This window comes from Dendrobates tinctorius, unplaced genomic scaffold, assembly GCF_039654945.1.
Source record: "Dendrobates tinctorius isolate UK_male_01 unplaced genomic scaffold, ASM3965494v1 ptg000062l, whole genome shotgun sequence".
In the NCBI taxonomy this organism is placed as follows: domain Eukaryota; kingdom Metazoa; phylum Chordata; class Amphibia; order Anura; family Dendrobatidae; genus Dendrobates; species Dendrobates tinctorius.
Window position 1 is genome coordinate 24,848,891 of NW_027361730.1, and position 13,179 is coordinate 24,862,069.

The 13,179-nt window shown below is 44.4% G+C and overlaps 1 protein-coding gene across 2 annotated transcripts in view; it reads right to left on the reverse strand.

Moving 5' to 3' along the window:
• TLN2 (talin 2) overlaps nt 1–13,179 on the reverse strand; it is a 320,242-nt gene that overhangs the window by 205,327 nt on the left and 101,736 nt on the right. Inside the window, exon 3 of one of the 2 annotated variants that reach the window (XM_073579418.1) lies at nt 10,120–10,181. The exons of the other annotated variant lie outside the window; for it this stretch is intronic. Coding sequence (XP_073435519.1) covers nt 10,120–10,156 — 37 coding nt within the window. The 5' untranslated portion in view covers nt 10,157–10,181. The remainder of the gene's footprint in view (nt 1–10,119; nt 10,182–13,179) is intronic. 2 annotated transcript variants of the gene reach the window in all.

The following is a 13,179-nucleotide window of genomic DNA, read 5'->3' on the forward strand; positions in this document are numbered from 1 at the left end:
CACAGAGAGAGGGACAGGACAGAGCACTGAGAAAAAATGGTGGGAGGGAAAAGAAGAAGATACAGCACAGGAAGAACCAAGAGATAATAAAATCAGAGAACATGAAACAGCAGGGTCAGGGAAATAAAAGCAAAGAACAAGAAAAAGAAGGGAAGAGGATAATGCTGTATCTGAAGCACAGTAACAAGTAGCAGATCAGTCTGTGACCTTATGATGAGAGCTGGGAGAGTCAAATAGCAAAATCACAATGTATCCTCTCCTCTGGGCCAGATTCCAAGAAGAAATTAATTTAACAAGAAGCACAGGCAGCCCTAATTACCATAAAGGGTCCAGGCCACATCACAGTCACCGAATATGTCAGTGCCTTTTTTCTCTTTTTTTTAGGAGCCATTTGTGACCAAGTCATTTATGTAATGCAGGATAATCTAGTATTCTTCAGGTTAAAATTAATAATGACAATAAAGAAGGATTAATTGCCTGTGCACCCCAAACTGAAAAGCAAAACCATAACGACCAGTTCTTCCTGTTGTATAAGGAAACCACACATGGGCATTAGCCACCATAAACACACTCCCACACAATCTATTTTATTATTTCCAAACAGTGTTTTTCGGTGATTACTTTGTATCCCCGCTCATACTGCACCCACACATACACAAATGATACACAATTTGAAAGGTAAACTTGCCCCCTTCAGCAACAAAATAGCCAAACAAACCAAAGATCCACGATTTGATCACAAAATACAGTTTAAACATTAATTTTCATAAACCTGCAGTAAGGAAAAATGACCTGCATGTGGCAGCACAGTACCCCAACGCACACTACCAAACACATTTGTGAACATGCACTGCTTTTTCGTTGATTACTTCGCCCCACACATGTTACACCATTTGAAAGGTAAACTTGCTCCCTTCAGCAAGAAAACAGCCAAACAAACCACACATTCACAATTTTATCACTAAATACAGTTTAAACATTCATTTTCATAAAACTGCAGAAATAAACAATGACCTGCAGGTGGCACCTCAACTGGAAAACATTTTTTGGCCTCTACTTATCAAAACAATTTATTGTATTACCAATCTACATATATAAATACCTGTCTGTGTTCATCAGCTCATGAAATGCATTTACATTTGACCAGCTTGCTTTTGCTAAAATTGCCTGTGCCCCCGACGACCAATGTGTGAAAATTTTGCAAGCTAGTCTTTTGTATTGAATAATCTAGTGAGCAGGTACAAAACTGTGGAGAAGAGGAGCAAGGTCAGGTGTGACATCGCCTATTGTGAGAGGTGGATCGTTTCATCTGCTGTATATATCTAGGTGTATACATGTACAGTTATTAAAAAATAAAAGGGAATACGTAAACTACACAATGTAACTCCAAGTCGATCACACTTCTGTGAAACCAAACTGTCCACTTATAAACAGTGATTGTGAATCAATTTCTCCTGCTGTTGTGCAAATTGTCTCTTAACAGAGAGGAAGATGACTAGAACTCTGGTGCCACCTATTGGAAGTAGCAATCCTAAAAGTCAATGTTCAACCCTCTAACGAACCTTGTCACGCGACTTACGTTAAAAGCTAAACCAGAATCTCAATTTGCAGACACTGTTTCGGGGTACTGCCCCTCATCAGTGCAAAGTGTGAGATCTGGTTTGGCTGTGTGAGAGGCGTCTCACCAATATCCAAGATGTATCGTTTTTCCTTGCGGAGATTGACATGCTAAGCATGACAAGATGAGGAGAATTAAAGCCGCAATGCTCCTCTGGGAAATATGCAAATTGTGTCTTCAGAGAGGAAGAGGACTAGAACTCTAGTACCACCTATTGGAAGTAGCAATCCTAAAAGTCAATGTCGAACCCTTTAACGAGCCTTGTCACGCAACTTACGTTAAAAGCCAAATCAGAATCTCAATTTGCAGACACTGTTTCGGGGTACTGTCCCTCATAAGTGCAAAGTGTGAGATCTGGTTTGGCTATGTAAGAGGCGTCTGACCTGCTGTTGTGCCAATAGAACAGTTAACAGGTAGAAATGATAGGCAAGTAGCGAGACAACTCCTATAAAGGAGTTGTTCTGCCGGGGGCGACTACAGACTATTTTCCTGTTCTCATTCTTTTTGGCTGTTTTAGTCAAGTTTGCATTGTCATTACTCTCACGCTTAGAGGTACAGTAGCATGAGGTGGTGTATACTACCCACATTAGTTGTTCAGGTAGTGCAGCTCATTCAGGATGGCATAACAATGCAAACTGTGGGAAGAAGGGTAGATGTGTCTGTCAGCACAGTGTCAAGGGCATGGAGTAGATACAAGGAGACAGGCCAGTACACCAGGAGACGTGGAGGGGGCCATAGGAGGGCAACAACCCAGCAGCAGGACTTCTACATCCTCCTTTGTGCAAGGAGGAACAGGAGGAGCAGTGCCAAAACACTTCAAAATGACCTCCAGCAGGCCACTAACATTCATGTGTCTGCTCAAACTGTCAGAAACAAACTGCATCATGGTGGCATGAGAGTCTGAAGTCCACGAGTATTGTTTTTGCAGCCCAAAACCGTGCAGAGCGATTGGCAGATTCGACATTGGCGCCCTGTGTTCTTCACGGATGAGAGCAATTTCAAACTAAGCACATGTGACAGAGTCTGGAGACACCGTGGTTAACGTTCTGTTGCCTGCAACATCCTGCAGCATGACCGGTTTGAAAGTGGGTAAGTAATGGTGTGGGGAGACTTTTCTTTTGAGGGACGCACAGCCCTCCATGTGCTTGCCAGAGGTACCCTGACTGCCATTAGGTACCGAGATGAGATACTCAGACCTTTTGTTAGCCCATTAGCAGGTGCACTTGGCCCTGGATTCCTTCTGATGCATGACAATACTAGGTTTCATGTGTGTCAGCAGTTTCTGCATGATGAAGGCATTGATGTTATAGACTGACCTGCACATTCCACAGACCTGAATCCAATCGAGCACATCTGGGACATCATGTCGCATTCCATCCATCAATGCAGGATGCACCACAGACAGTCCAGGAGGAGATTCCTCAAGAACATCCGCCCCCTCATCAGGAGCATGCCCAGACGTTGTACGGAGGTCATACAGGCACGTGGAGGCCACACACACACATACACTACTGAGCATCATATCCTTGACTTGAGGCATTTCCACTGAAGTTGGATCAGCATGTAATTTCATTTTCCACTTTGATTTTGAGTGTCATCCCAACTCCAGACCTCCATGGGATATTCACTTTGATTTACATTGATCATTAAGGCTGAGTTCACACGTGGCGTTTTTTTCGCGTTTCCGCGGCGGTTTTAACCGTGCGATTTTGCCGCGAAAACGCGAAAAATAAGCATCCCATGCATTCCTATGGGATTCCACAATGCTGTGCTAATGCTGTGGTTTTTACCGCGGCGGAATCGCTTTGCGGTAAAAAACGCAGCATGCTCATTATTTTGCAAAATCGCGGCGATCCCGCACCCAAAGGAATGCATTGTTCCGCTTATTTCCCGCATGTGGCTGTGCACACCATGCGGAAAGTAAGCAGAACATTTGCGGATGGTACCCACGGTCCGGAGGAGAGGAGACTGTCCTCCGGGCTTTGGGTACCATATCCCTGTAAAAAATAGAATTTAAAATAAAAAATATTGTTATTCTTACCTTCCGACGTCCCGCGCAGCATTCCCGCCTCTCTCCACGCTCTCGTTCCCAGTAATCCTTTGCGAAAATGCCCGCGATGATGTCCGTTCTCGCGAGATCGCGAAGTCTCGCGGTCATTCGCGCAACGTCATCGCGAATAACCGCGAGACGTCGCGATCCCGCGAGAACGGACATCATCGCGGGCATTTTCGCAAAGGATTACTGGGAACGGCTGCGCAGGACGCCAGAAGGTAAGAATAACACCATTTTTTATTATTTTTTACATTCTATCTTTTACTATTGATGCTGCATAGGCAGCCTCAGTAGTAAAAAGTTGGTCACACTCGTCAAACACTATGTTTGATGAGTGTGACAACCTGTCAATCAGTTCTCCAAGCGATGCACAGATCGCTTGGAAAACGCTAGCATTCTGCATGCTAATTACGCTTGCAAAATGCTAGTTTTTCCGCGGGAATTTAAAATGCCATTTTCCCGCGGAACGGGATTCCAGAATTCTCGCGGTAATTTCCGCGAGAGTTCCGGCACGTGTGCACATAGCCTAATAGTGAGAAAGGCAGGAGAGCTGTGAATGTGGTGCCCACCCACTGCACTTGCAGCTCATTAGCATACCATTTCAACTATGTATTTATCTAAAACCGCAGAACTGGTTTCTACAAGAAATTAAAGATTTAATCAACATTAAAAAGCCTTTACATACAAGCCATTAGTTTGAGGTAAATAATACTGATGACAGGTTCCCTTTAAAGGAGTTTTCCACTTTTTTTATTCTATTAACATGGCCTACTTAAAAAAATAAATAAATAAAATAAACCATAACCACTTGCCCAGGCTTCTCACTCACTGCCACTGGTCTTTGTTAACATTGCTACAGCAGCAATATCACGACCACAGCACATGACCGCTGCAACCAAGCAATGGGCTCAAAATGCCACAAAATCATGTTAATATAAAGGTAAATATCAAAATGAGGAAATGGTTGCACTTAATTGCATGAAGGCATGTCAATGTGAAATACATGAAATGTGAATAGGGTAATGGCTTTTGAAATTTAGGAAAAACATACGAGATGCTTAGCAAAAAATTTGGCCACAAAATGTGAGCCCATCCACCAACGTCAAGGTGATCTCATCGAATGGGTCCCTGACCTAACTGCCTAGTGTGAACACTCACCTTTGGCTAATAACTTGGTAAAGCCTATATTTATAGGAAGGTCAGAACCGAATGTGCTTGGATGCAATTAAAACCACAGCTTGGTGAAGGGCGGAGTGCTCAGTCAGAAAACTAGCGGCACATCAAGAACTAGTCTGAACAAGTGCATACCAAAAAAACAGCTACATATATTGATATGTAGCATTTTTTGGTATGCACTTGTTCAGACTAGTTCTTGATGTGGCGTCAGTTTTCTGTTACTAAGATAAAGGTAAAGTCATCATGCCCTTTAATACTCTGTCATGTAATGGAACAGGTTCTGCTGAAGATCACATCAGGAAAGCAGACAAGGAATTACCTCTACTACACAGGACAAGTATATTCTAGCCTCCAACATTAAGAATTGTGAGAAGCCCTTCATCTTAAGCCCCCTTCTCACAAAATGGGTGACGCTTCAGCGATCTCGTTACATGTGACACGCAGCGGCGACCGGCCCCCCCACTGGATATCGCTGATCGTGCTCGAATGTCCTGGGCCATTTTTTCGTCGTCGGCGTCCCGCTGGCCAGCGCGCATTGCTGCGCTTGACGCCGATGAACAACCTCGTTGGTGACGCTGAACTCAGGGACACAGGCGGGAATCGTCTGAAAAGCTGCTGTGTGACAAGGTCCCAACGATAGGCGAGGTCGTTAACACGGATCGCCGGATTGTTGCTGACGAGATCAGACTGTTTGGCAGCTTACTAGTGACCATTTAGCGACGCACCAGCGATCCTTACCAGGTCATATCGTTGTCGGGATCGCTGGAGCGTCGCTAAGTGAAACAGGACCCTTAGAGTCCAGGATTTTCTGTAATGAGCTCTAGCGGTAGGCAAATCTACAGACCAACTCTTCAGAGGAGCCGGCATGAGTCAGACTGCAAGAAACCACTACTAAAAAAGACAAATAAGGGGATGAGCCATGCCTGAGGCAGTGATTATCAGAGACCAAATTTGAGATTTCTGTCTCAAACCACCATGACTAAGGTCAATCATCTGCATGATGTATAGGAGAGGGGTTGTGAAGGTGTGGGGTTCTCTGGTGACATGTTGGCAACTTACACAGAAATTAATTAGCACGGCTACCAGTACATTCTGCAGTGGCCCGTCAGTCCATCTGATTTGTGCTTGGTTGGACCCTCATTTGTTCTCCCAACAGGACAATTACCTGAGACTCCCCTCCAGACGGTGTAGGAAGGAGCTACCTGCACACCCATGATAGACATTCAATGGAATGAATATGCTGCACGACGGTCTCATGAGCACATGTACATTCAGGGCTCGTGCTCTATGGACCCGCTTTAGGGTTGTAGAATGTAATACTAAAGATATGACTGGCTTGTAATCCCGTTTTCTATCATATTTCAAACATGTGCCAATAAGTTACTTGTTTTTCTATAAAACTGGTTCTAGAATGTGAACCAACTTCTGCTTCTCCAGCTGCTTCAAAACTACAACTCTCATCATGTCATGAACGCCTGCAGCTGCCAGGATGATGGGAGTTGAAAGCTTTGATACAGTTGGAGAGCTGCAGATTGAAGAACATTACCCTAGAGCAGATCTGGGCAAACTACAGCCTGCCATCTGGCAGTTCCAGTCTGGCCCACGGGCCAACACAGCTGAAAGTCTGGAAACACTGGCCCATGGGCCACACCAAGGGGCCTTCGTCCCTTGCCTGGTGTCCCTAATTCACAGCTGTCTGCATCCTCAGGATGCAAGCAGCGGGTAAGGCCTGTTTCACACTTCCGTTTGTGACCATCAGTCAAGATCCGCAGATTTGGAAAAAAAATGGATCCGCCATTTTTCTTGGCGGATCCGTTTTTTTCCTCAGACGTGCATTATCGGCGGATCTTGACGCATGGTCGTCCGTTTGATCGGTTTTTGTACGGATCCGCCAAGATTTTGGCGTCCACTCAGCGGCCCGGACGGAGCATGTAACTTTTTCGTGTCCGGATCCGCTATTGGCCGATTTAACCCGCGTTTCTGTCTGGCTGCTGGACAAAATTCTCTCTCTCCCCTTTTCCCCAGGCACGGTACCTTTAAATTCTTACCTTCGGCGGATGTACGAATCCGTACATCCGCCGACCCCCGTTTGTCAGTCCGCCTGCGGATCCGTTAACCGCTATTTTGGCGGATTTTAACTAACAGAAAAAACTGAAGTGTGAAACAGGCCTAAGGCAATAGTTGAGGAGGGAGCCGCTGGTTCAACATGTGTGACAGCAGATAATGACCTCACTTCATTGTATCTGCTATATGGAGCGTCAGTGAACATAGCAAAGACTGACGTAGAGCACCGAGGGAATGGGAGTAAGGCTTTTTTTTTTTTTTTTTTTTTTTTAAATGTGTGCATGTGTGTGGGCTCATACTGTATATAAAGGAGGGAACTCATGCTGTACATATGGGTCTGTGTGTGGGGTTCATTATATACATACACAGGTGCGTCTCACAAAATTAGAATATCAAAAACTTTATTTCAGTTCTTCAATACAAAAAGTGAATCTCATTATATAGAGTCATTACACACAGAGTGATCTATTTAAAGTGTTTAGTTCTGTTAATGCTGATGATATGGCTTATAGCCAATGACAATCCAAAAGTCATTATCTCAGTAAATTAGAATACTTTATAATACCAGCTTGAAAAAGGATTTTAAAATCCGAAATGTTGGCCTACTGAAATGTATGTTCAGTAAATGCACTCTACTTGGTCAGGGCTCCTTTTGCATCAATTACTTCATCAATGTACAGCATGGCATAGAGGTGATAAGCCTGTGGCACTGCTGAGGTGTTATGGAGGCCCTTGTTGCTTTGATCGCAGCCTTCAGCTCATCTGCATTGTTGGGTCTGGTGTCTCATCTTTCTCCTGACAATACTCCATAGATTCTCTATGGGGTTCAGGTCAGGCGAGTTTGCTGGCCAATCAAGTACAGTGATACTGTTGTTTTTAAACCAGGTATTGGTACTTTTGGCAGTGTGGACAGGGGCCAAGTCCTGTCACATCTGTCACATGTGCTGAGTGTGAACCTGCTGCCTGCAACATCCTTCAGCATGACCATTTTGGCAGTCGGTCAGTAATGGTGTGGGGGGTGGCATTTCTTTGGAGGGCCACACAGCCCTCCATGTGCTCACCACTGGTAGCCTGACTGCCATTAGGTACCAAGCTGAGATCCTCAGACCATATGCTGGTGCGGTTGGCCTTGGGTTCCTCCTAATGCAGGACAATGCCAGACCTCATGTGGCTGGAGTGTGTCAGCAGTTCATGCAATACGAAGGCATTGAAGCTATGGACTGGCCCGCCCGTTCCCCAGACCTGAATCCGATTGAGCAAATCTGGCACAGCATGTCTCGCTCCATCCACCGTCACGTTGCACCACAGACTGTCCAGGAGTTGATGGATGCTTTAGTCCAGGTCTGGGAGGAGATCCCTCAGGAGAACATTCACAACCTCATGAGGAGCATGCCCAGGTGTTGTAGGAAGGTCATACAGGCACGTGGAGGCCACACACAATACTGAGCATCATTTTGACTTGTTTCCACTTTTATTTTGGGGGGTCTCTCCAAATCCAGGCCTCCATTGGTTCAAAAATATGTTTTCCATTGATGATTTTTGTGTGATGATGTTGACAGCACATTCAACTTTGTACACAACTAAGTATTCAATGAGAATATTTCATTCATTTAGATCTAGGATGTGTTATTTGAGTGTTCCCTTTATTTTTTTATATTTTTATACATATACACATACACACAGGTACTTCTCAAAAAATTATGCAACTCCATTCAATTCTGGCAGCAAAAAGTTTCTGCTGCAGAGTCAACATGTTATGGATTTATCAAACCACATAATGCTGTATCTGTTGGAAAAATACTGCAGATATTCACAGCAAATTCCATTCATTTCAATGCAATATGTGAAATCCAGGGCCATGGCTGCACCAAAACCATCATCAGCAGTACTTGCATGCGGATTTAAAGTATTGCTCCTATTCTTTAGTTATTATGTGTCTGACGTCATTCGTTACATGAATAGGACTTATAAAAATCCGGTTTTAACAATGTGGCCACAAATATTTTATTTTGGCAGCATTTCACCATTTACTTCTCTGGGGAAAAACTCTGGCATACAAAACCTTTGGCAAGCAGTAGAGGAACACCATTACTGATACATGTGGGTTTATCCCGTGTTCCTCTCGTTATTCCCAACTGCAGCATAGCAAGATTTTATGCGACGTCTCATCTTTCAAGAACGACTGTAATATTGGAAAATTGTGTTTGTAGCAATTCCCTTATATACACATTTATGAGATCAACTATTCTCAGAGAATACTTTTCGATATTCCTACTCATAAAAGCAATGTAATGAGTACTAGGCAGATGTCGTAAGTCTCTAAAATATAAAGCAAGGTCTGCCAGTGGGGGCACCCGCATGGTAGGATTGCCCAAAAATTACAGTACATTGTGTTGTTGCCGTTGTTCTAGGCGTCAGATGGAAGCTGTACAGAGCTGACTCCTGATTAGAAGGGTATGCAGACACCTACAAAAGACTGAAAAGAATGCAAGCTACATATAGCAAGACATAAAACATCAGGAGCTGAACAATAGCACCTTAATATGAGCGCATGTATTTAACACCCATCTACAAAGAAAAAAAAAAACATACTGGCAAACACAAAAGAGAAAAGGTTTCAAGAATAAAAGGCGCCTAAGCTCCAGAAAAGTAGTGGTGAATGAGGGATCACCGCAGGTGTGCAAGGACTAACCCTGGCACAGACACAACAAAGAAGGGCACGCACCCTACTCACAAGTCACTGAAATCTCATACCATGCACGAAATGGAGCAGACAAAGCTCAATAATGAAACGGAAAAGTTACTATCCCGTGTGTAAGTGCCTGTTTAATGGAGGAGAAATATGCAAAACTACCGTACCTGCACTAAAATCCAGAAGGGTAAATATACTTATACAGGCGAGCCAAGTCCTTTTTTTTTTTTAGTTTTTTTTTTGGCACAGCGGAGAGGAGGTAGGAAAAGGAGATACAGGTATTGCTGCATAGCAATGGTATCACTCGTCATCAGGAGGAAGCAGCTATTTGCTTAGCCATTTCTTCTATTTGCAGTTATGCTCCCAGTAGAACACCAGATAAGACTATGTACTTTTTCCGTAGACCGCGCTTTTTATACGCTTCCTTTATTACATGGCTAAAGCTCGCCCTATGCATACGACACATTATTTCCTTCGGTAAAAAGATCTCGCTACCACTCATCAACGTGCACTAACCTTCTAACAGGACTTGAGTTTTTTGGGGTTTTTTCATTCAGAATTTTCAGTGGGCAGTCCTTCTGCAAAATTGTGAGAAGTGAAAACTTTTAACATCAGAGTTTCATCCTATTTTTTTTTTGCCTATGAGAAGTTTTCTTAAGTTTCTCCTATCAAACAGGATGATCATACATCACACGGGTGGCATCCAAGTGCTAACCAATATTTTTAACGGACCTGTAGACTTGCATGGACAAGTTACGGTAGATTTTGACCCATGTCACAGATCAGACAAGTCTCAATGTTTTGGTGTGGACCACTTGGTCTGCAAAAAGTACACGGACTTGTGAACAGCCCCATAGACTAGAAAAGAACTCGTACCCATCTGTGAAAACAAAGACGGACAGAACTTGTAGGTGGAAAATATGACAAGTAAGGCTACTTTCACACATCCGTCGGGGACATTCCGGCGGTGTGCGGCGAAAAGCCGGACGACCGGAAGCGGAGGCAGCGGAAGTAGCTGCGGCGCAACTTACGGCGGACTCGGCAGTCGTCACCGCAGTACGGGGAAAGACCACTTTTCGAGAGAGAGAGAGACAGAGATATATATATATATATATATATATATATATATATATATATATATATATATATAGAGATATATATATATATATATATATATATATATATATATATATATATATATATATATATATATATATATATATATATATATATCTCTCTATCTCCGGGCATGCGCAGAGGAGGAAAACTGCAAGCGGTGGCCGGATCAGGTACAAGCCTGATCCGGCTGCCGGACGTTACCATTGCCTTTCATTGGCCCACAGAGCCGGAAGTGCCGCATGCGTGCATGTCCGGCTTTTTTCGCCGGACAAAAAAACATTGCAGCACGCGTTCTGTCCGGCCGCCGGACAGCAGATTTCAGCCGGATCCGGTAAAAACTGGAACAAACGGAAGCACATGCGGCGCGATCCGGCGCATGTGCTATTCAATGACAAAAAAACGCATCCGGCTGAAAAAAAAAAAAAAAAAAACGGATCCGTTTCTTTACACACATGCCGGATTGCGCCTGACGGCAAAATCCATATGTGTGAAAGAGGCCTAAGGCCTTATCGCCATTTATAGGCAGACCAAGCGGCTTTTCCATTTTCTTCCAATAAGGAACCAAATGGATGTTCGATAGTAAAGTGACGGCAACTATTATGAAAATCAAGATTTTATCTACTTGGATTTTCACAGATTTTTCTTAATGCATAAACTTCCCCAACCGTAAATATACCACATAAGAAATATGGAAAACCACTACTACCATAAAACAAACTTTGCTGCATACACAGGAGTCAGAAGACGGCAGATTCTAGCTATCACTATTGGTTGTGCTCTGTACTTTGTTTTCTAGAAAATAAGCGCAAATCAAGTTGCTGACATTACAAAACCAGACACTGCTGCACTCAGAGAAAGGCCATTTGTCATTTATACTCTTTCAATCAAAACTGCTTCCTCAACGGTCCATCCTCACAGTTTGAAGTTTTTTTTTTGTTTTTTTAATATATTTTATACTTGGGCACATGATTGCCATGCTTCCAATCAGCTATGTTAGCCATTTTGGAAAATTGAAAGCAGGTACTGCAGAGGCAATACCTTTATGTAAATACTCTTATGGCTAGTCCATTCCGCTGCTACTGACATATCAGTGTTTGATATTCAAATCGCTATGCTAAATCTGAAGCCACCATGACTCCAGCTCTATTCAATGCCCAGCGACGACTTCTCCTGCATGACTGACAGCTCATTTGTTTGAAGTCACACAGCATAGACGCTGTCAGCCAAGCAAAGGAAGGTGGCGCTGGGCAGAAAATAGAGCTGGAGTGACGGAGGCTTCAGATCTACCATAGTCATTTGCATATCAATGCAAATGCTGTTTTTTCAGTAATGGAGGAAGGGATTAGCCATTTAAACATATTACTAGACTTGTGTTTGTAAGAGCTACACTAACATAGTATGAGGTCTAAAATCCTGCTGATATAGCCTAAATGGAATCTATGTGCATGTGGAGTAGTTGCTTGCCGAAATTTCTGCAAGATTTCTGTATCTCTTGGCATGAAAAAAATGCTCTGGCAAAAACGCGTGTTTTTGTAAAGCAATGAATGCGCTTTTGAGGTAAATAAAGATATTTAAAAAAAAGTTTTGTGATGTAATTTATTTTTACCCTTCGCCACGACAGCACCCACTGGAGGGTATCGGATCCACCCCATTGGAACAGGAAACCCTAGAGAAAGATAAAAGGGGGAGGTCCGCCTTTCCTCCTCAGTTTTGGTTTCCTGTTCCCAGGGAACCCCAGGATTATCCTTCAGGAAGACATACCTGGGCCAGTGCAAGCTGCCTGTGCAGTATCCGTGAGAACGGCAGGGGCTGCGGTCCAGAGGGAGGGTCGGGGGAGTTTCCGTTAGACGGCTCCCTCCTCGGCTGACGGATAGAGGTGATGACCGGGTCCGGGAAGGGCCGCCCGGTCTCAGGAGCACGCCGGGCAGCGCCGAATAACTCTCAGGGGCCACCGCTGCAGGAGCGGTAAGTGCGCCAGTGGCGCGAAGAAAAAGAAAAAAAAATCCCAGCAGCGACGGCGGCAGCATTACGGTGAGAGGCGCGGGCCATATACAGAGCGGCGGCGCAGGAGCCGGTGCAGATGCTCCGAGCCCCGGAAGTAATGGGTGAACTTCCGGTGCATGACGGCTGAAGTGCCCAGGTGCGAGGACGCATGAACCCGGAGAGGAAGAGGAACAACTTCCGGGTCAGAGAGAAAAAAAAAAAAAAAAGAGAGGGAAAAGGCTATTTAAACAAGCGCCGCGGGGTAAGCAGCGATGAATTATGTCATCTCCAGGGGACGTGCACGCTCCAGCAGGGGACTCTGCAGGGGCAGTACCTCCCGGGACCACGCTGCCAAGGGATCCAGTGGACACCGCTCGCAGGAGTGATGCGGGAGAATCAAGATCCAGGACTGGGTCTCAGCCATCTGATCCGGTACCATAAGCTTCACTGGGTGAGTGCGCAAAATATACACTC